Here is a 20644-nt window from a genome sequence, read left to right as displayed (position 1 = left end):
CTTAACTATCCTACTCCCTAGTTGGATCACTCATGTCTCACTTTCCTTTACCCACTCTCTGTTTCTATACCCAGGAATGCTTCTAGTACCCCCGGCATGGTCGAGACATAGGGATTTAACCCCGAGCACTTTTTGGCTCCTTTGTGACCCGTTTCATTAAATTACATCTCACTTTCTCTGAAATATCAACTATCTACCTGTGATAATATCATGATCTCCGTCTTCAATAGAATGTCTCCCCTGCACCCTATTCTTCAGTAAACATCACATCTATCCCTGGTACCATCATGGCCTAGGGAAATAAGGGGACTAATTTAAAGAAAATTGACAATGAGGTCAGAGTGGTGCTTGAAAATTATTTCAACTAGGGTACGAATGAGTAGATGTGAATCACTTGTTTACTCATTCCAAAAATACTAGGGCATGTGAAGAAGCTACTAAGTAATAGATTTAAAACAAACCAGAGAAAATGTTTCTTCACTAAAAGTATAATTAAGCCCTGGAATTCATTGCTGGAGAACGTGGTTAAAGCAGTTAGCTTAGCAGGGTATAAAAAAGATTGAATAATTTCCTAAAAGGCAAGTCCATAAGCCATTATTAAGATGGCAAAAACTCTGGTTTTCTCCTTGGGATCTTGCCAGGTACTTGTGACCTGTGCTGGCCACTGCTGGAAACAGGACTTGATGGACCTTCGGTCTGCCCCAGTATGGCAATTATGTTCTTATGTAGGCAGTAAGGCTGGATTCTATAAGTGGCACAGTCATCGTTGGCCACCGATCGCATCAATTATGCTATGGTGCCATTTCTAGAATCATAGCTTTTTGAAAGGTAGGCATCGGAAGTGTAGACCAGAGTTTTCAAGGTCTACATTTCTGGTGCATACCTTTCATGAAAACTGTGGCTGTGGAGGCGCTTTACAGTACCTAACACAACTTCCGGCATTAGCCATGCTTACAATGGCATTAAGCATAGTAAACTGCCTCCGTAGCCGTGATGCTATTCGTTTTTAAATCAAAATAAGAAAACCCGAATTCATAACATAAGAACATAAGAAGTTGCCTCCACTGGGTCAGACCAGAGGTCCATCCTGCCCAGCGGTCCGCTCCCGCGGCGGCCCATCAGGTCCGCGACCTGTGAAGTGGTTACTGACCACTTCTATAACCAACCTTAAGTTATATCTGTACCCCTCTATTCCCTTATCCTCCAGGAACCTATCCAAACCTTCCTTGAACCCCTGTACAGTGTTCTGGCTTATCACCTCCTCCGGAAGCTTGTTCCATGTGTCCACCAACCTCTGGGTAAAAAAGAACTTCCTAGCATTTGTTCTAAACCTGTCCCCTTTCAATTTCTCCGAGTGACCCCTAGTGCTTGTGGCTCCCCACAGTTTGAAGAATCTGTTCTTATTCACTTTCTCTATGCCCTTTAGGATTTTGAAGGTTTCTATCATGTCCCCTCTAAGTCTCCTCTTCTCCAGAGAGAACAGCCCCAGCGTTTTTAACCTGTCAGCGTAAGAGAAATTTTCCATACCTTTTATCAGTTTAGTCGCCCTCCTCTGCACTCCCTCGAGTACCGCCATGTCCTTTTTGAGGTACGGCAACCAGTATTGAACACAGTACTCCAGGTGCGGGCATACCATTGCACGATACAGCGGCATGATGACTTCTTTCGTCCTGGTTGTGATACCCTTTTTGATGATGGCATTTTCTACTTAAGTTAGGTGCTAGTAGGGTGCCTAACTTAAGGTGCCGTTTATAGAATACTTCAGGCAAAAAAGATTCAGGGTAAAGGAGTAAAGGTACCTTAAAAAGAAAACAGGCAGTGAAAAACTTTGTATATAATAATCAGAGCACTGTCCAAAAAATTACCTAAATAAAGCTATACATATGTAAAGATCAGCTCAGAGACATGAAGGGGCTTTTTCAGAAGGTAAAACCCCCCTATTTTGCTATCTCACCACTCAATCATTGCTGAATCTTTCATACTTTAAAGCAGGGGTCCCCAAAGTTCCTCCTTGAGGGCCGAATCCAGTCGGGTTTTCAGGATTTCCCCCAATGAATATGCATTGAAAGCAGTGCATGAACATAGATCTCATGTATATTCATTGTGGAAATCCTCAAAACCCGACTGGATTCGGCCCTCAAGGAGGGACTTTGGGGACCCCTGCTTTAAAGTAATAAATAGTGCCAAATATGTGCCAAATTCATACCAAATAAAACAAAAACAAAAAATTGCTTAACTTAAAGCTTAGTTTTTTGGTTTCAACGTGCACACGTTTCGTGCTCCTGCTTCAGGAAATCAAACAGCATTAGAATACAGCCGCACTCAACTGAATGTACTGGGCGGCAGGGAATACTCTAAAACTAAATAAGAAATGAAAAATATAAATGCAACTCATACATAATAAAACTTATAATATAAATTATTTGAGTAAAAACGGCATTTCAATATGCTGGTTACCTTTAAAGCAGCTCAAATCTTCAATCAGACGCTCTCACAAGTCTCTTAACAGGAGAAACGCCGACAAACAGCTGATTTTAAAGAACTGAGCATCAACACGTCAAATCGTGATGACATCATGGAAGAGTTGCATTTATATTTTTCAGTAACACGTTTCAGTTGAGTGTGGCTGTATTCTAATGCTGTTTGGTTTCCTGAAGCAGGAGCACGAAACCAAACAACCAAGCTATAAGTTAAGCAATTTTTTGTTTTTTAATATTTATTTGGTATGAATTTGGCACAAATTTGGCACTATTTATTGCTTTAAAGTATGAAAGATTCAGCAATGATTGGGTGGTAAGGTGGCAATATAGGAGGGGGGGTTAACTTCTAAAAAAGCCCCTCCATGTCTCTGAGCTGATCTTTACATATGTATAGCTTTATTTAGGTAGTTTATAGCAGTGTTCTTCAACCTTTTTACACCTAAGGACCGGCAGAAATAAAATAATTATTTTGTGGACCGGCATCGGTCCGCAGACCGGCGATTGAAGAACACTGGGCTAAGTCGTGGGCCAGACCCTGCCCCCATAGTCCTAATTGTAACACTATTTTTTTCCATTCATTTTTCATATATACACATAATATAACCTTATTAACAACGCATTGATCGCACCGCGGACCGGCAGTTGAAGAACACAGTTTTGGGCCTGATGCACATGCTGGCCCTGTGGACCGGCAGGAAATTTCTGTGGACCGGCACCGGTCCATGGACCGGTGGTTGAAGAACACTGGTTTATAGAATACTGGCATTAGGGCTCACTTGCTAATAATGTACTAAATGGTTAGAGTGTAGCAATGTAAGTATGTTAACTGATTAATGCAGAACATGCCTATTCTGCCCCCCCAGTCATGCCCCACTGTGAAAAAAATATGTTTAGCCTTTGAGTAGCTCACATATCCCCAAATTACCACAGGACACCTCGGTGTGTCCTGCGGTGTGCCTTTTTTTTTTGGGGGGGGGGGGTACAGTAAGTCATCTACTACATCAAATTCCATAATTTCCAAATTGTATAAGTTAAGGAATTATTTAAGGAAACATTTTTTAAAAATTCTTTAAAAATTTTATTTATTTTAGGTATTTAAGCGGTTTATAATCAGGTACTCAAGCATTTTCCCTATCTGTCCTTGTGGGCTCACAATATATCTAATGTACCTGAGACAATGGAGGTTTGAGTAACTTGCTCAGGGTTACAAGGAACAGTGTGGGATTTTTACCCACAACCTCAGGATGCTGAGGCTGTAGCTCTAACCAATAGGCCACTCCTTCCTTAACGCTAAACCACCATCTCTTCTACCAGAGCACAGTAAATTCTAAAGGAGGGCACAAATCTTAATGTTTCACTTGCTACCATGTCTCAGTAAGAAACAATAAGCCTGAATGATTATCACCTGCTTTAGTGCAGGACAATCTATATTTAATACTTAATAAACTGGCAAATACTAAAGACAGTAATCATTTACTTTTTCTATTTCTAAAACCTTGTTTCCTAAAACCATATTTACTAAAAAATTTGTTAACCAATAATTTCAACTGAGCAATCATTCAGATTATCAGAAGAAAAATTTATGAAAACTGTAGTCTGAAATGTTAGTTATCACTTATAATAGAATAGGCATATTCTGGCATAATCAATTCAATAGGTTTCCCTTCTCAAGTAGCAATATGTAAAACAAATAAAAGATCAACCCATAAGATTTCCTAATATCAACATAAACAAAAAAACAACACTTAAGCTCTTCTCAGTCACATTAATTCCATATCAACATAATCCCAGTAATACAAATTATTAAGATATCATTCATGGATAGCCTTTAATTCTTGAATTACTCACCTGTTCCCTCTAGTTTATGTTCATCAAATAGTTACACATGTGCTTACAAAGATATGTAGAAAAGAACAAAAAAGTAAAAGAGTAGGGGTCTGATACAATGTCTTCCAGCCAATGTAAAGCTGAACAAATAAAGACTCTTTTTCATCCAATGTAAAGTTTAATCAAATCAAGACTCGACACCCGCCTGCATCACGAGTCACAAGCTCTTATATCATGTAAATATTAAATGATTTCAACAAAAACAGGAAACCCAATTTAAGAACATAAGAAGTCACCTCCGCTGGGGCAGACCAGAGGTCCATCTTGCCCAGCGGTCCGCACCCGCGGTGGCCCATCAGGCCTAGTTGCCTGAACAGTGCCCCTGACTAACTTTGTAACTGCCTCTAATCCTATCCCTATAACCTACCTCTACTCCTATTTGAAACGGTTCTTTGCATAACAGCACCTGCAATTCTAATACTCTTCTGGCGGAAGTAATTGCCACAGGAAATACCATTTTTTAACAATAGATCCATGTGAGAGGCTTCCTGCAAAGGCTCACATGGAGCCTTGTTAAGTCCTTTTAAAACTAACGACCTCTTTTACAAAGCCGTGCTAGTGGCTGCCGCGCAGCAACAGCCCCAAAGCCCTTTAAATCTCTATGGGCTTTGGGGCCGTTAGCGTAGCGCAGCTGCTAGTGCGGCTTTGTAAAAGAGGCCGTATATTAAGATTCCATGATAGAAACGGTATTCAAATTGGTGGTCTTAGTCTCAGGCCTCTTACAAGAACCACAATATGGGCCGCTAGTAAGGCTGTTTGCGCTTGGCCTTAGAAGCATGACAGCACTGCTACCTGAACTTTAAGATACACTACTGCCAGACCCTTGTCAAGGCCGTCTTGTAGGAATGCCAGTATAGACGAGATAGGAGCCATATCTGTCTCCAACTGTTGTCTGCCATACCATTACATTACATTACATTGGTGCCTTCTATCCCGCCAATACCTTTTAGCTCTAGGTGGTTTACAAAAGAATTGGCCTGGGCATTCCCAGGGAGATTACAAGGTCGATAGTTAGAAAATGCATTAGGATTTGGGGAGTCGGGAAGGTCTAGTTAGATCAATTGACAAATATCTTGAATAGCATGGTTTTCAATTCTTTGCTGAAGGTTTTGTAGTTGGGCATTGTGGTCATCAGATTGGAGAGGTGGTGGTCTAGTCTTGCTGCTTGGATTGCTAATAGTCTGTCATATAGTTTTTTGCTTTGTATGTCATAATCGTTGATGGCTTTTTGGCCCTAAGGAGAGTAGCAATGACTACTTCTGAATATCCTTTTTAGACTAGCGCAGCACGCTCAAGAACCATACCATAAGATTAAGGCATCCAGGATCTTCTAGGGTAAATAAGCCCCTGTTAGAGCAAGCCTGGATATACTGGAAGCCTGAGACTTTGCACCTTCTGAAGGCGTATGAAATCCACATACCAAGAACACCTGAACCAATCTAGAGCCACTAGAACTACTACTACCATGTGGTTTGCTATTCTATGGATCACCCAGCCTAGCGTGGGCCAGGATAGGAACACATACAGTAGCCCGATCTCTGGCCATGGTTGAACCAGGGCATCCAGCACTGCATTTCCGGGTTCATGTCTTTGACTGAAGAATTGACTCGCCTTTTTGTTCTTTGCCATTGCCATGAGATTGAACATCGACTGACCACATCGTCTCAATGATTTGGAATCTCCTGGGTGCAATGTCTGCCTGCTGAGATAATCCACCTGGATATTGTCCACTCCAGTAATGTGCACCACAAGATTGCACCACAAGATAGCTTGCAAGTGAAAATCTGCCCAACAAAACAATGCTTTTGCCTCCTGACTAAGCAATGCACTCCTGGTGCCTCCCTGCCTGTAGACATAAGCCACTGCTGTGACATTGTCAGAGAAGACTCTGACTGCTCGGCCCTCCAGCAAAGTCTCCAGTCACTGAAGCATCAGATGTATGACACGAAGTTCCAGCCTATTGACAGACCATCTCCACTGAGATGGAGTTCATTGCCCTTAGACTGGGTGCCTGTTGCAAAAAGATCCCAGTCAAACAAACTCCATTGTCAAGATGACAAAGGAACCGATCCTTTTGAGAGCGATTGCAGGTGAAGCCACCATCTCATCCTGAATCGGGCCGCTGCTGTCCAAGGAAATGGGACTTGCTGGGAATCTCTGAGGAGATGAGACAGCAATGTGTCCTGAAGTAGACACATGTGCACTTTTGCACAGGGCACCACCTCTGCTGTGGTCATCAACCCGACAACCTGTAGATAATGCCACGCAGTGGGCACTGATGGACAACAGGTCTGTGATTTGTCTCCGAAGCTTCTTTTGTGTGCCTTTGGAAGAAAGACTCAGCCATCCGCCGTGTTGAACATCCCCAGGTATTCCAGGGATTGTGACAGGACCAGGTGGCTCTTTCTACAATTCCAGGCTACATCACCACTTTCTCAGGTCTATAGTAAAGGCTGTGACAGCCTATGGGGAAAGTTAGAGGAGTTAACAATGCGTTTTTTGACTGTTTCTACAGTTAGATCTTTGGTCTTCCTCCCCTAAAATCCTATTTTTAAAATCTATTTTATGCATATTCACTGTAGATATCCTGATCACCTGATAGGATTATGTGCCTCGAGGACTAGGACGAGATGCACTGAACTAGAAAGAAAGGAGAGAGAACTAAGACATACTTAGGAGGAAACATAGGAGAGATGGAGGAAGTGAAACAGAATGGGTAGAAAGGCAGAGAATGCTTTATGGAAAGCTGGGAAAAGGGAATTATAAAGAAAGAATAAAGAAAAAAAGAAAGCAGAGTGAGAAGAAAGTGAAAGTTGAGAACAAAGAACTGAAATAGAGAAGGAGATATAATGAAAGTAAAACAAAACAAAAAAGTCCAGAGGCACGAAAAGTTTGATATAGTATTAAGAAAATAAAATATTCAAAATTTTAATGGTTTTACGAAAACATTTTTGTGCTTATTAAGAAATGTTTATTGGTACATATATACAAATAATCAAGAAGCAGTCTCTTCTCCAATTATATAGTACTAATGGAGATTGACAGAATTACACTAGAAAATGTGAAAGAAATGTAGTTTTTAATATCAGAAAGCAGCACATTATATTTTTACATACACTTTGCAAAACTCCAAAGGCATAAAATAGATGAGCCTATGAGAGAAGAGTCTGAACTTGCTGAGGTGTTCTGTACAGAATTGTTTCTGGATCCTTATATTCGTTTTCTGGATTCATCACTGCTGTATACAATTCACTGTAGGCTCTGCAAACCATCTCTGTAGACTGTTTAATTATTTGCTCTCTATAAAACAAGCAAAAAAGGAAAAATATGTTTAGGTAATAAAATAATAATGACAAAGAAGACAGCAAAAGCACAATGATTTATACACAGTAAGAGAAGCACAGTAATAAATATCTACTCCACTAAGGGATATTTTGTTCGATTTTAATACCTCATTCTCTATATATTATAAAGGAGTTTAAAATGGAGTAAATTGCATTGACTAGTTTTTAAATCTCAAGTAGTGTTTAAGGTGTTATTATTGATTTTTCAAGCAATTCACTGAGGGATACAGTGGTATCTTTCACATGCTGTGATATTACCCTGTCGATCCTTAAAATCAGAAAACAAGATGCATTTATTGGGATCGGCTTAATTTCTCCTTTTGGTGGGATTCCTTATTTTTATGCTACAAATATGAGAAAATGAATTCAGAAATTCTGGGTAATAATAAGATGTTTAAATTAACTTTCCAGCTTATGATTTATCTTTAATCTTATCTATTGTTTTGCCTTTTGTCTTTGTTTTGTTCTATTTCTATCATTTAAATTTCTCCAGAATTTTTTATTTTATTTTTATTTTTCCTCTAACTCTACTTTTCACTTCTCTATTACCCTCCAGGTACTTTAGTTAGATTGTGAGCCTTCGGGACAGTAAGGGAATTTTTCAAGTACCTTTCTTATTTCTAATCTTAATGTATATTTTCTGTAAACCGCTTAGAACCTAACGGATGTAGCGGTATATAAGAAATAAATTACATTACATTACATTACATTGTAGCCCACTGATAAATTTTGTTAGAGTTGATTAGTTGGATTATTTTTCTGTTTTCTTATTTGAGTTACACATCAAGGGTTGGTGGGCGGAAGGGTATTATATTTTGATGTCATCCTTGATCAATAAGTTCAATATGATTTCCATTAAAGTAACGCATTATGTTTTGTGCTTATAATGGGGTGGAGGGGGGGGGAATGTTTTTAAAGTATTTTTATGATTGATGAAAATGCAATTTTAAAGTTAACTATGTTTATGGATATTTTAATACATAAAGATGCATTTATCTGTTAATGAGTTACATCATGTGAGATATGCTAGTACCAGAGCTATGGCTATTTTGGTGGCAGGGGTGAAGCGCATGTAGGAACGCAGCCACAGCTTTGTGAAGAGAGTGCAGCTAGGAGGAGGGAGCCGGCCAGAACAGGTAAACACCCATGAAGGAGGTATGAACTTACGACACACATTAGAGCAGGGGTCTCAAAGTCCCTCCTTGAAGGCCGCAATCCAGTCGGGTTTTCAGGATTTCCCCAATGAATATGCGTGAGATCTATGTGAATGCACTGCTTTCAATGCATATTCTGAAAACCCGACTGGATTGCGGCCCTCAAGGAGGGACTTTGAGATCCCTTGATCAGAGAGAGGAAGGACAAAGAAGGGCGCGTTGGGACATGAGAGAGAGGAGGTGCACTGAGACACAGAAGGAAGGGAGGGAGCACAAACTTCGGACAAAGGATGGAAAGAAAGGAAGAAGAGAGAGAGGGAGGGAAGGAGGGGGAATGAACTTGGGACACAGAATGGAGGGAGGGGAGAATGAACTTGGAACATGAGGGAGTGAGTGAGAGAGATGCTGAGGTGAGGGAGGGAATAAAGGGAGACTTGTTGGGCATGGGTATCTGAGTGATAGGGAAAGAGAGATGGTACACATGGGGAAATGAAGAAAGAAGATAATTGTTGGGTATAGGGATGGGACTGTCTAGTTGAAGGGAAACATGCTTAGGGCTCCCACTGATTATGCATTATGGTGAGTTTTGGGGCCAGCTTCTGGTATGAGCCAGATGTGGCTTATGCCACGAGACTGGCTCCTCAAGCAGAATTTGGAGATCAGTTTTCTAAAGTACTGCCCACTTCTGAGGGAGCAACAGAGAAGAAAATAAGTTAGCTGAGCCCCTTCAAGTGGTGGGGGCAGGAAAAGGAGAGGGAGGGTACAGAACCTGGCCTCTACTGCTCCTCCTGCCTCAGGATATTGAAGAGTATGGGGGGGGGCAATGGGAGGAAAAAGGGGGAGCCAGGTTGCGCTGCTGCTTAAACGCCACTGGACAGTGAATTCTACATTGCTACCCCTTTAGAACTCATAGTTCTATAGAAGTTCATAGTTTGCTATACCTGCCCATTAAGCATATTTATGTAAAAACAACTGGCGAATGTGTGGTGCAGTGGTTAGATCTGCAGCCTCAGGATATTGAGGTTGTGGATTCAAATCACTTATTCTCCCACTGCCCCAGGGTGTGAGCCTATCAGGATAGATAGGGAAAAATGCTTGAGTATCTGAATGTAAACCACTTAGGCTATAAGTGGTATATAAATACTAAAAATAAATTAAAAAAATAAACAGAGTGGAGGAGTAGCCTAACAGTGCAATGGCCCAATTCCCACTGCAGGTCCTCGAGTCTCTGGACAAGTCAAAAACCCTCCATTGCCAAAGATTTGTAAGTCGCTTTGATTAACTCCAGAAAGACAGTCTTTTCAAGGGGCTCATTTTCAAAGCACTTAGACACACAAAGTACCATCGTAGAGTACTTTGTGTGTCTAAGTGCTTTGAAAAAGAGTTCCCAAATTTCTTTCCCCCCCCCCTTAAATCTGAGAAAGCATCAAATAAGAGTTTTCCTAATAAAAGGTTCATTTTCCACTCACTTTCAATAAAGAAATAAAATGGAGAAATGTGTTGCCCTGGATACTTGGTCAAAGCTCAACTTGAGTCATTATAAATATTTACAATCGATTTTTACCTATGCTCTCCAGCACATATACACTGTTCTGTGCTTCCTTTAGAAATAGCTAACACAAGTTAGATGTAAAAATATCTAAAATGTAACAGGCTCAAACTCTGCATTTAGATCAAATCTACAGTGTGAAAACATCCTGAAAAGGGCAAAGCTATTGTGGTAATCATTCCATACATAACTTACTGAAGAATTCAAATCAAAGGTGGCAGATTCAATTACAGTAATATCACACGAGTCAGTAAAATATACAGACAGAGAGTACTTTAGCAATTTATTGGGAACACAGAAATATTATAAAGAAGAAATCATTCCTTTCCCATAGCAGAATCTGCAATGACCATGCCATAGCTTTAGTGGCACATTGCTACAACATGAGAAGGATTGGTTCCAGCAGTAGGTGATGGAACATAAGTGTAGATAGTAAAAAAATAAGTTTGTAAAATTTTACATTGAACTTCCAAGTGGGTTAATGAAAAAACAGAAAAAAAAATATTAGCTGTTACAGTTTATTGCCTCACCCTATAGATAACATAAATCAGAGTTGTCAAAGTCCCTCCTCAAGGGCCGCAATCCAGTCGGGTTTTCAGGATTTCCCCAATGAATATGCATGAGATCTATTTGCATGCACTGCTTTCATTGTATGCTAATAGATCTCATGCATATTCACTGGAGAAATCCTGAAAACCCAGCTGGATTACGGCCCTCGAGGAGGAACTTTGACACCCCTGACATAAATAAACGGATTGCACCCAGTATGGGTGTAAATTAAGTGACTGGGGTCCCGATGCTCAAAGCTCCGACACCACAGTAAAAAATACCATGGTGGGAGTGATTTTTCCAGACTGGGTGATGCTCAGCACGAATAGCATACAAATTATATGAATGCTATTCATGTGGAGCAGCCCCCATTAAAAGGGGGGGAGGGGGCGGGAGAAGCTGTGCCTGGTACTTGCTCATAACAGCAATTGCTAGGCACATCTCTCTCCACCCCCCCCCCCATTAGCTCCATTTCTTGCAACTAAGCCAGCAGTCACTTGCTACAGGTGAATAACTTTGTTTTACTTGAAAATGAAGAATTTTTATTATGTATGAGTGTTTTAATATATTAATGTTTAGAGCAGGGGTGCCCAATAGGTCAATCGCGATCGGTAGATAGGGATGGCAATGCGATTCGATCGTGTTGCCATTCTGATCTATCGGGCCGATCAGCCTTCTCTCCCCGACGTCCCCCACCACCCTCCCTCCAGAAGCGTCAGACCAATCAGCATTCCGCTCCCCGACGTCAATTCTGACGTCGGAGAGGAAGTTCTGGGCCAGCCAATTACTGCCTGGCTGGCCCGGAACTCCTCTCCGACGTCAGAATTGATGTCGGGGAGCAGAATGCTGGTCAGCGCGATGCTGCTACAGGGAGAGCTTGGAGTGGCGGTGGCTTGGGGGCCTGTTCCCCAATGGTGGCAGCAGCGGCAAACCTATTGGCTTGTGGGAGGGCAGAAAGAAAGAAAGGGGGCAGGCAGGGAATTAGAAAGAAGGGGGGGGCAAGGAAACAAAGAAAGAAGGGAAACAGAAAGAAAAGTGGAATAGGGAGTCAGAAAGAAAGGTGGCATGGAGAGAGACAGAAAGAAAGGGAGGCAGGGAGAAAGAAAGAAAAAGTTGGGGGAGAGAATGAGGTATTGGATGCACAGTTAGAAGAAAGTGCAACCAGAGACTTATGAAATCACCAGACAACAAAGGTAGGAAAAATGATTTTATTTTCAGTTTAGTGATCAAAATGTGTCAGTTTTGAGAATTTATATCTGCTGTCTATATTTTGCACTATGGCTCCCATTTACTAAACCGCAATAGCAGTTTTTAGCGCAGGGAGCCTATGAGCATCAAGAGCAGCGCGGGTCATTCAGCGCAGCTCCCTGCGCTAAAAACTGCTATCGCGGTTTAGTAAAATGGGAGGGGGTATATTTGTCTATTTTTGTATGGTTGTTGCTGAGGTGACATTGCATAGAGTCATCTGCCTTGACCTCTTTGAAAAAAACCTCGGAACATAAATGATAATTAACATTTTATCTGCGTACAGTGTTCTTTGTGTTTTTCTTTTTAATTTTATTGTTGGTAGATCATTTTGACTCGGTCATTTTAAAAGTAGCTCGCAAGCCCAAAAAGTGTGGGCACCCCTGGGTTAGAGTGTGCTAATAAAATTGTTTTAAACAAATAAATAGCAAAAAGAATTGCTTTGGGATATATTTTAGACAGACTTGCTGTTACTGAAGTACATTCTTTATTCTCTTATTGATTTGCTAAACAAAATATTTGGCAGACCACAATTGGAGCAATTAAAGCTACACATAATTGCTCTGCCTGAAAACAGAGCATGAGCACAGTGGTTTCTGATATTTGTATCAGATAAAGGAGGAGAATGATTACTCAGGATGAAAGGGAAGTGTTTATAAGGTTTCAAAAAAATTTTTTTGGACTTTAGGGCTCCTTTTACAAAGCCGCGTTAGGGCCTTAACGCGCAGAATAGCGCGCGTTAAATTGCCACGCTTGCTAGCCGCTACTGCCTCCTTTTGAGCAGGCGGTAGATTTTTGGCTAGCGCGCGCTATAGCACACGCTAATCTGGTGCGTGCGCTAAAACGCTTAGCGCACCTTCGTAAAAGGAGCCCTTAGTTTTTATTCCATAGTCAGGAATGAAAAAAATAAAAGCTTCACTGGACAAAGTAACTATAATTCAAAATAGCCAAACGTTTTGTCACTTTCAGGGTCACTGCATAACTGTCTTGGAAAGTTCAAGTAACTCTCTAAGAGATAAACAAGCTCTTTGATCTTTTTATTATACTCTCTTCATATTTTGGATTGCTAATGAGCTGAGGAAATCCATCAATAACCACCTAATTCAAACTTCTTTTCTAAGTTGCTTCCTTATTGCACTAGGTTTCTGGGTTCTAGATCCCAATATCACTTGTCACACTACTTCACTTGCAGGGGCTTAGCCAGAGCTCCCCCTCCCCCCATGTGACTCTACATACCTGAGCTGGTGGGGACCCTAAGTTCTAGCAATTGAAGCCCTCCTCCAGGCAAAGCCGGGTGCTTTTCTTAGGCCACCACTACATAAAGGTCCCTACCTGTGCACATTCTTGGTGCGGTCAGGGCCTTCAGTGAATCCCCATTCTTCAGTTCCACAGTCCTGCTTTTTGTCTGTTTGTTTACTTTTTTGATTGGTGCAGTCTGCTTGCTCAAACAATCAAACTGCATCAAGCAAAAAAATGTTTTAAAAATACAACAAGGGATCAGGGCTGGGGATTCTCCCAGCTCCCTGAAGGCTCTAGCATAGTAGTTGTCACTAGTTTTTAAGCAAGGACCGTTTTGGGTCCAAAAGGGGTGAAGGAGAGCCAACAAATATGTTCCTACTTTGGGCCATGACACCAATAACGCTTCTCAACATTCATTCCTACCAGAATACCTGGCCTTGATCACACATGCAGAACACAGATAAAGCCTATGCAAATACAGAAGCACAAACTAAAAGTCTGTGCACAATGAAACCCTAAGATGCCAGACTCTGCATGCAGTAGTACAACACCAGAGAACAGAAACAAATGCATTTCTTCCTGAACAGTGCAAAATATAGACAGCAGATTGAAATGTGTCAGTTTTGAGAATTTACATCACTAAATTGAAAATAAAATTACTTTTCCTATCATTGTTGTCTGGTGATTTTATTTTTCTAATCATCTTTTCCCAGTTTCTGGTTGCACTTCATTCTGCCTGTGCCCTTAACTGTTTCAAGGGCTTTATTTTCCATTTGTTGTTTTTTTCTCCTTCTTCACTTTCTGCCCCAAATCCAGCTTGGTGGCTCCGGGCAACGTTTCAAATGTTGTTCGTAAACATGTAACAATGTGGCCTTCCAAAGTGCTAAGAGAAGTTGATATAACTTGTGAGACCGTAAAACTAAACTAGACCATACAGTCCACTGGTCAATGGCTCAATTCTCAATCACTGCACTTTTAGTAGGAAATACTTGTAAAATGCATATCTCTTATACAGTCAAACCTCGGTTTGCGAGGGTTTGCAAGATGAACAAAACACTCGGCAAATCGTGCCTCGCAAACTGAGCGTTGACTAGATTTGCGAGCTCCCCCCCCCCCCCGCAAACCGGCATCCCCCGCCTGCCCAAACACAAGCCCTTACCCCAATCTGGCACCGGCATGCAGCACCAACCCACAGGATGTGCTGGTGCCAGAAGATCCTGCCTCTTACCTGGGCTGGGCCTTGAGCATATGCAGGGGTGGGTGATGCTAGTTCTCAAATGAGTTCCCCTTACTTCCCATGGGGCAACTCGTTTTGATATACGAGCACTTTGGATTACGAACATGCTTCTGGAACGAATTATGCTCGTAAACCAAGGTTCCACTGTAATTGCAAATAAAATACTCTTAATGGAAAAACACGTATCTAGCAATACTTTTCTTTATGTCGAGTGCTCAAATATGCCGTTTGAAAGTCTCTCTCAAACGCTAGGTTCAGTGTTCTGACGCATTTCGCAACTAATGCTGCTTCAAAGAACCCATCTCAGGCACTTCTTATAAGAATGTAGCGATCCCTGCTCCCAAAAACTTTACTCTGTTGAACCGTTAAAGATTTGTGGAGCAAATCCACACATCCACTAACACCATCCCTAACACCAGCTATCTTTTTATTTTGCGCAGCGCAAGGAGAAATTCATCTATTTCTCTAGTGTTGTGCTATATGCAGGATCTGGTTTCTTGGAATTTCTGCATAATTTCTGTCTACTTGTTTCTACTGTATTTTCTAGTTTGTGATCAGTTATTTTGAATTTGGTTGACTGAGATCAGGTATTCTAGTAGCATAAATTTTCTATTTGGCTAGCTGTAGTCATTTGGATTGCTCATTTTTCTCCAATAGATTACTGAAGTTCTGTGGTCCAATGAAATATTTAAGTTACTGCCTTTTTGTGGTAGGGTAATTTTTTTGGAAGTTAGTGCTGGCATGGTGGTTTTGCCCTAGATCCCGAGTAACGTTTTATATTACTTCTTAATATTGATGCCTGATACTGGAGGATTTATGTTGTTCTTAGTGAGATTACACTAGAATCAGAAATATTTTTGCAAGGTGAATTTTATAAGGAAATGTCTTACCCTCTCTTTTATGAAACTGCGATAGCAGTTTCTAGCGCGGGGAGCCGTGCTAAATGTCCTGCGCGGCTCCCAACGCTCATAGGAACTCAATGAGTGTTGGGAGCAGCGCAGGCCATTCAGCTATCGCAGTTTCATAAAAGGAGGCCTTAGTTATGCTCTATATTCATTGTTGGGGGAGGGCCAGGGAGAGGTCTGTGGATGCAGAATTTGTTCGGTTTTAATACCATATGAAAGCAGCTTATGTGTTTTGGGAGTCAGTAGCTCACTAGATACTTAAGAGTGCAACCTCTTTTACTTCCCCCTCCTCCAGCCTGTACTGCTGTACTAGCTGCAGGTATTTTGTAGGGCAGTGCACAGGTTTGTTTTTTTTGCCTTTCAAAAACATTGCTACCCTAAATAACCTGAACCCCAAGAAACAACAGGAAGCAGCATTTCCCTTATAGCTTCTTGTCTCCCATACCTCCTTCCTCCCTCATCACCCTTACAGTTACAGTATCTCTACAGGTCATTGAAGGAAGATAGAAAGGTTGATTCATTGCTGTCTTGGAAGTAGGAGGAGAATGGACCTCCTAGGTTCAATGCCTTATTTTGATCTGGTAAGGTGTGATGGAAAGAGAAGAGTTTAGGGAGCAAGAGTGGAACTAGAGAAGGGAGGCAGTAGGGCACAAAAAGGTGAGTGCAGGTTTGGGATGGTTCTTGGAATGGTTAGAGAAAAGAAATGTGGACAAAAAGGGGTGATGAGGGGATGGTTTAAGGGGTTCAGAATTTAGAGGGGGGAAGAGAAATGTGTTAGGGCTCTGTACCTTGGAGAGGGTGAACAACCTGTCTTTATCTACTAAGTCTATTCCCTTCAGTATCTTGAATGTTTCGATCATGTCCCCTCTCAGTCTCCTCTTTTCAAGGGAGAAGAGGCCCAGTTTCTCTAATCTCTCGTTGTATGGCAACTCCTCCAGCCCCTTAACCATTTTAGTTGCTCTTCTCTGGACCCTTTCGAGTAGTACCGTGTCCTTCTTCATGTACGGTGACCAGTGCTGGACGCAGTATTCCAGGTGAGGGTGTACCATGGCCCGGTACAGCGGCATGATAACCTTCTCCAATCTGTTCGTGATCCCCTTCTTAATCATTCCTAGCATCCTATTCGCCCTTTTCGCCGCCGCCGCACATTGCGTGGATGGCTTCAAATGAGGGAGAGCAAGGCCTCTAAGATCTTTCCCTGCACACCCCCTCAATGGCTATGCCACAGCTTTCATGTGTAATCAATAAGAGAGAGCTCATTTTGAAAGGTACTGATAAAGCTAAGCAAAAAAAAGATAAGGATCTATTTTATTCATTTTATTTAATTCCTTATATACCAACCTGCAAGCCTAAAGGCTGTTAGCAAAATGATCCTAATTATTCATTTCAATTTATTTTCATGCAGCATTAACAATTTTAAAACCTTGTAACACTTACTTTATTGTTGCACTCAGGAAAAAATTCAGCTGTGGCATCAACAGGTTGTCAGGAGCAGCCAAGTAACGGTCAAACTGGACCTTGAAGAGAGAGCAAAAATTAAACACCTAGGAATACAGCTATTAGTGTATGTCTATAAAATCCTGACATTTCCATATAAGCTATACACTTTGCATATCTCTCTTCATTTATTTATTTGAATTAGATATTCAGAACGACTTACTGTGAATCTGCATAGTGGCTGTGGCTAAACAAATAAGTCTCCTACCTTTGAATTTTCAATGGCACTATCCTTCCAGATGGCTTGGCACTATCTAGATTCTGCTAGGACAAAGTGAAAGTATTCTGCTCATCTGTATAAATAGCCAGCAATATTCAGCTGTTATCTATACAGCTAAGCAGTTCAATTTAGGTCAGCAAAAAGGCTATCCTAAATGAAACCACATTATACAGAGAATTGTTCTCAATATATATTTCGTGCCATCGCTTCTATAGATAGTGAGTTAGATAGGCTTAAAAAAAAAATACTGACATCAGGGTTTACACGTTAACTCCATTATATGTATCAATAGTAAGGTGTGCTAACAGTGGCTATTGATGAGCATAAATGTTATGATAATCATCCCCCCCTTTTTTTTACAAAGTCACATTTGGCTTTTCTATCACCGGCCGCATTGGTATTAGCTCTGATGCTCATAGGAATTCTAAGAGCATTGGAGCTAATACTGCCATAGCCGGTGATTTAAAAAAAAAGCCTAACGTGGCTTCGTAAAAAAGGGGGCAAATGTTCTAATGACAGATTTTAATGGCATGCAAATAAGCAGATAGTTAAAAGTACTGTACCTATAGATAGTATTACAAAAAAATGCACTAGGGGATGGGTTTTGATATGCCTTTCTGTGGTTACAATCAAAGCGATTTATATATAGATACTTATTTTGTACCTGGGACAATGGAGAATTTAAATGACTTGCTCAGAACTACAAGTTGAAGTGGAAATTGAATCCTGGTTCTCAGGCCTTCACAATAATCATTACGCTACTCCTCCTTTCATGCAAATAACACATCCACATATATAACATGTGGAAATGACACATTTGAGCATTAAAAACATGCATACAGCATGCTCCTTCATATAAGGAAGAACTGACTTAAGGAATGGATACTGGCTCAAAAGGAAAATATTTCCACTGTAGCAATACAGATGAAAACCAAGCTTCTGGTGAATGAAAGAGGAATGATTTTAAAGCTGGTTTTACAGATTGGAAAAATTTATGAAAAGAAATTCTCTGTCAGCGAGAATGCAAACTATTACTGAAGAGGATGATTAAAGATGATATTTATGCCTCCAAGGACATTCTGTGTTAGATAAATACACTTATTGGTAATTCTAGTTAGTTATAAAGTAGGCTAAATGTTTATTATAATAATATTCAAGTTTCTCAGTAAAATTGTGTTATTAACAAACCTGCTTTGACTGATGCACGCAAAGGCTTGGTTCAGAAAGACATGGCCCAGACTGAGTTAAGATTTCAACAGGGAGGAAGGTTCTCCAGGGGATTCTAAGGAAGGGCTGCAATGCATGAAGACAGCCCCAAAAGAAGATGGAAACTGCCCTCCACATATGCCTCCATTATATCTATGAGAGGCTAGAAGACTACTAATGTAGGAAATTTTTTTCCTGGAGAGTTTGAATCTGTGTGGCCAGGCTAGGTGTAGGCCTGGGTTAAAGAAAAAGCTGTCTTTGATCTGCTGCATCCCATGTTTAGGGATGGGCAAGAAGTTAAACTGGAAGGACCTTTCACAGACTTTATAAGCAAGTATATGTGCAAGACAGCCCAACCCCACCTCTGGGAACATTTCTGCTCAGTATGATATGCCAGCAAATGTATACATATCCAGTCTGTAAATACTCACAACCTTACTCAGGCACACCATTGTATAATCATTCATTTCTGCACACAGAGCAGTGCTTTATGAGTAGCGATAGCTTTCAAAACTGTCCTCTAAAAATGGAAACTGTCTCCAATTTATATGTATGGCATTCATTTTCAATGATTTAGGTCTTCAAAGAGATAGTTCATTACGTTCACATGATTCACGCACAGTTCAAATTTGTTTATCAAGTGCTGTAAATTTAATACGGTATTAAGTATTCATAGTTGGTATAACAAATTCTCTAACAGCAGGTTAGGACGCAAACAGTGAATGACCTGAACTTCTTCCGCCTGTATTATTTCATCGTGTTAAAGTAAAATTTGCCATCATTTTGTGGCTCTGATGTGACTAATTTGTACTGTACTAAAAGGTTAACTCCTATATTAAAATAATCATAACAAAATAACTTGGAGAACCTAGTTTTATTTGACTGATTGCAATTTATCTTGTTTGAATGGTAAACTTTCTTATTATTAATGGTGTTTATTTCTATATTTTGCTATTTTTTTAAAGTAAATTTTAATAAATGATAAATGAAGAAACTGGTTATTTGGAGGTCTTTAGTCATCTACATGTCAATTTATAGTCTAGAAATAATCCCATAATTTTTTAATGTATGTTCCATTTCTAAAGTATGTTTTTCTATAATACAGAGGGACAGTAACAGGAAAAAGCCCAGCAATGTAAAATCATGTATATACCAAGAGATATATACCATTTGGAAGGGAAGCACTGATAGCTCCATACAGAAAAGAGATCTAGTGGTCATGAAATTTCATGATGTTGGATAAGCAATAAGGATGAAAAAAAAACCAACCCAACTCTTTTAGTAGTGATACCTTATTCTTTCAAAAAATGCAATCTTACTTACATATCCTGCTAATTTTATTATCATATCTATCAAAATGTACCTCAGATTGACTTCTATGAATAGGTGCCCACAAAGATTTTTATTTAAATCAATGAGTATCTTACAATTAACCCCCTCTTCTACAAAACCAAGCTAGCGGTTTTTAGCGCAGAGAGCTGTGCTGAATGGCCCATGCTGCTCCTGATGCTCATTGAGTTCCTATGAGCGATGGGAGCAGCACGGGCCATTCAGCGCGGCTCCCTATGCTAGAAACTGCTAGTGCGGTTTCGTAGAAGAGGGGGTAAATAAATGAAAAAAATAGTAGTGCAAACAGGTGGCAATTTACTATTTTAATGTTAAAATTAGAGTACTGAAATAGTTATTAAAAATGCATATAATTAGACAGAAACAATATGAAATGAAGTACAGTTAGATCTTTGGAATGTTAAATAAATTATTACTTATTTCTAGCCTATAAAAACTCCCTTTTTTAACATTCAGTTTTTTTCCTTTATAAAAACTCCAACCACAGTTCCCGCTTCAACATCAAATAAATTATTTTAAAAATACTATTATTCTCTCAAACATATTCTCCTTAAATGTCTTTTTAACTTGGAATTTTATTTTTTTCTTTTTCAGGTCAGCAGAACATTTAGCTCCAAGAATGTACCTTCAGGAAACCCTGAAGATTGAACCACCATCCACTGGAATGGTATAACTTTTGGAGACTGCCACTACCACAGCGTCAGCCATGGGAGGCTTCAAAGACTCCCTGTCCTGATCCAGGATAGGATAGAGATGAGACATAGAACAAGACAGATGAAATGAGG

General features: G+C 40.3%; 1 protein-coding gene across 1 annotated transcript in view; it reads right to left on the bottom strand.

Moving 5' to 3' along the window:
- Positions 1-7263: 7263 nt before the first annotated feature.
- The window catches only part of COG6 (component of oligomeric golgi complex 6), a 166532-nt gene continuing 153151 nt past the window's right edge, over positions 7264-20644 (bottom strand). The window contains exons 18-19 of the mRNA XM_033950073.1: positions 17027-17106; positions 7264-7667 (exon numbers count right to left, since the gene is read on the bottom strand). Coding sequence (XP_033805964.1) covers positions 7520-7667; positions 17027-17106 — 228 coding nt within the window. The 3' untranslated portion in view covers positions 7264-7519. The remainder of the gene's footprint in view (positions 7668-17026; positions 17107-20644) is intronic.

Source organism: Geotrypetes seraphini, chromosome 6 (genome assembly GCF_902459505.1).
Source record: "Geotrypetes seraphini chromosome 6, aGeoSer1.1, whole genome shotgun sequence".
Classification (NCBI taxonomy): domain Eukaryota; kingdom Metazoa; phylum Chordata; class Amphibia; order Gymnophiona; family Dermophiidae; genus Geotrypetes; species Geotrypetes seraphini.
This window is presented reverse-complemented; position numbering and strand designations above follow the sequence as displayed.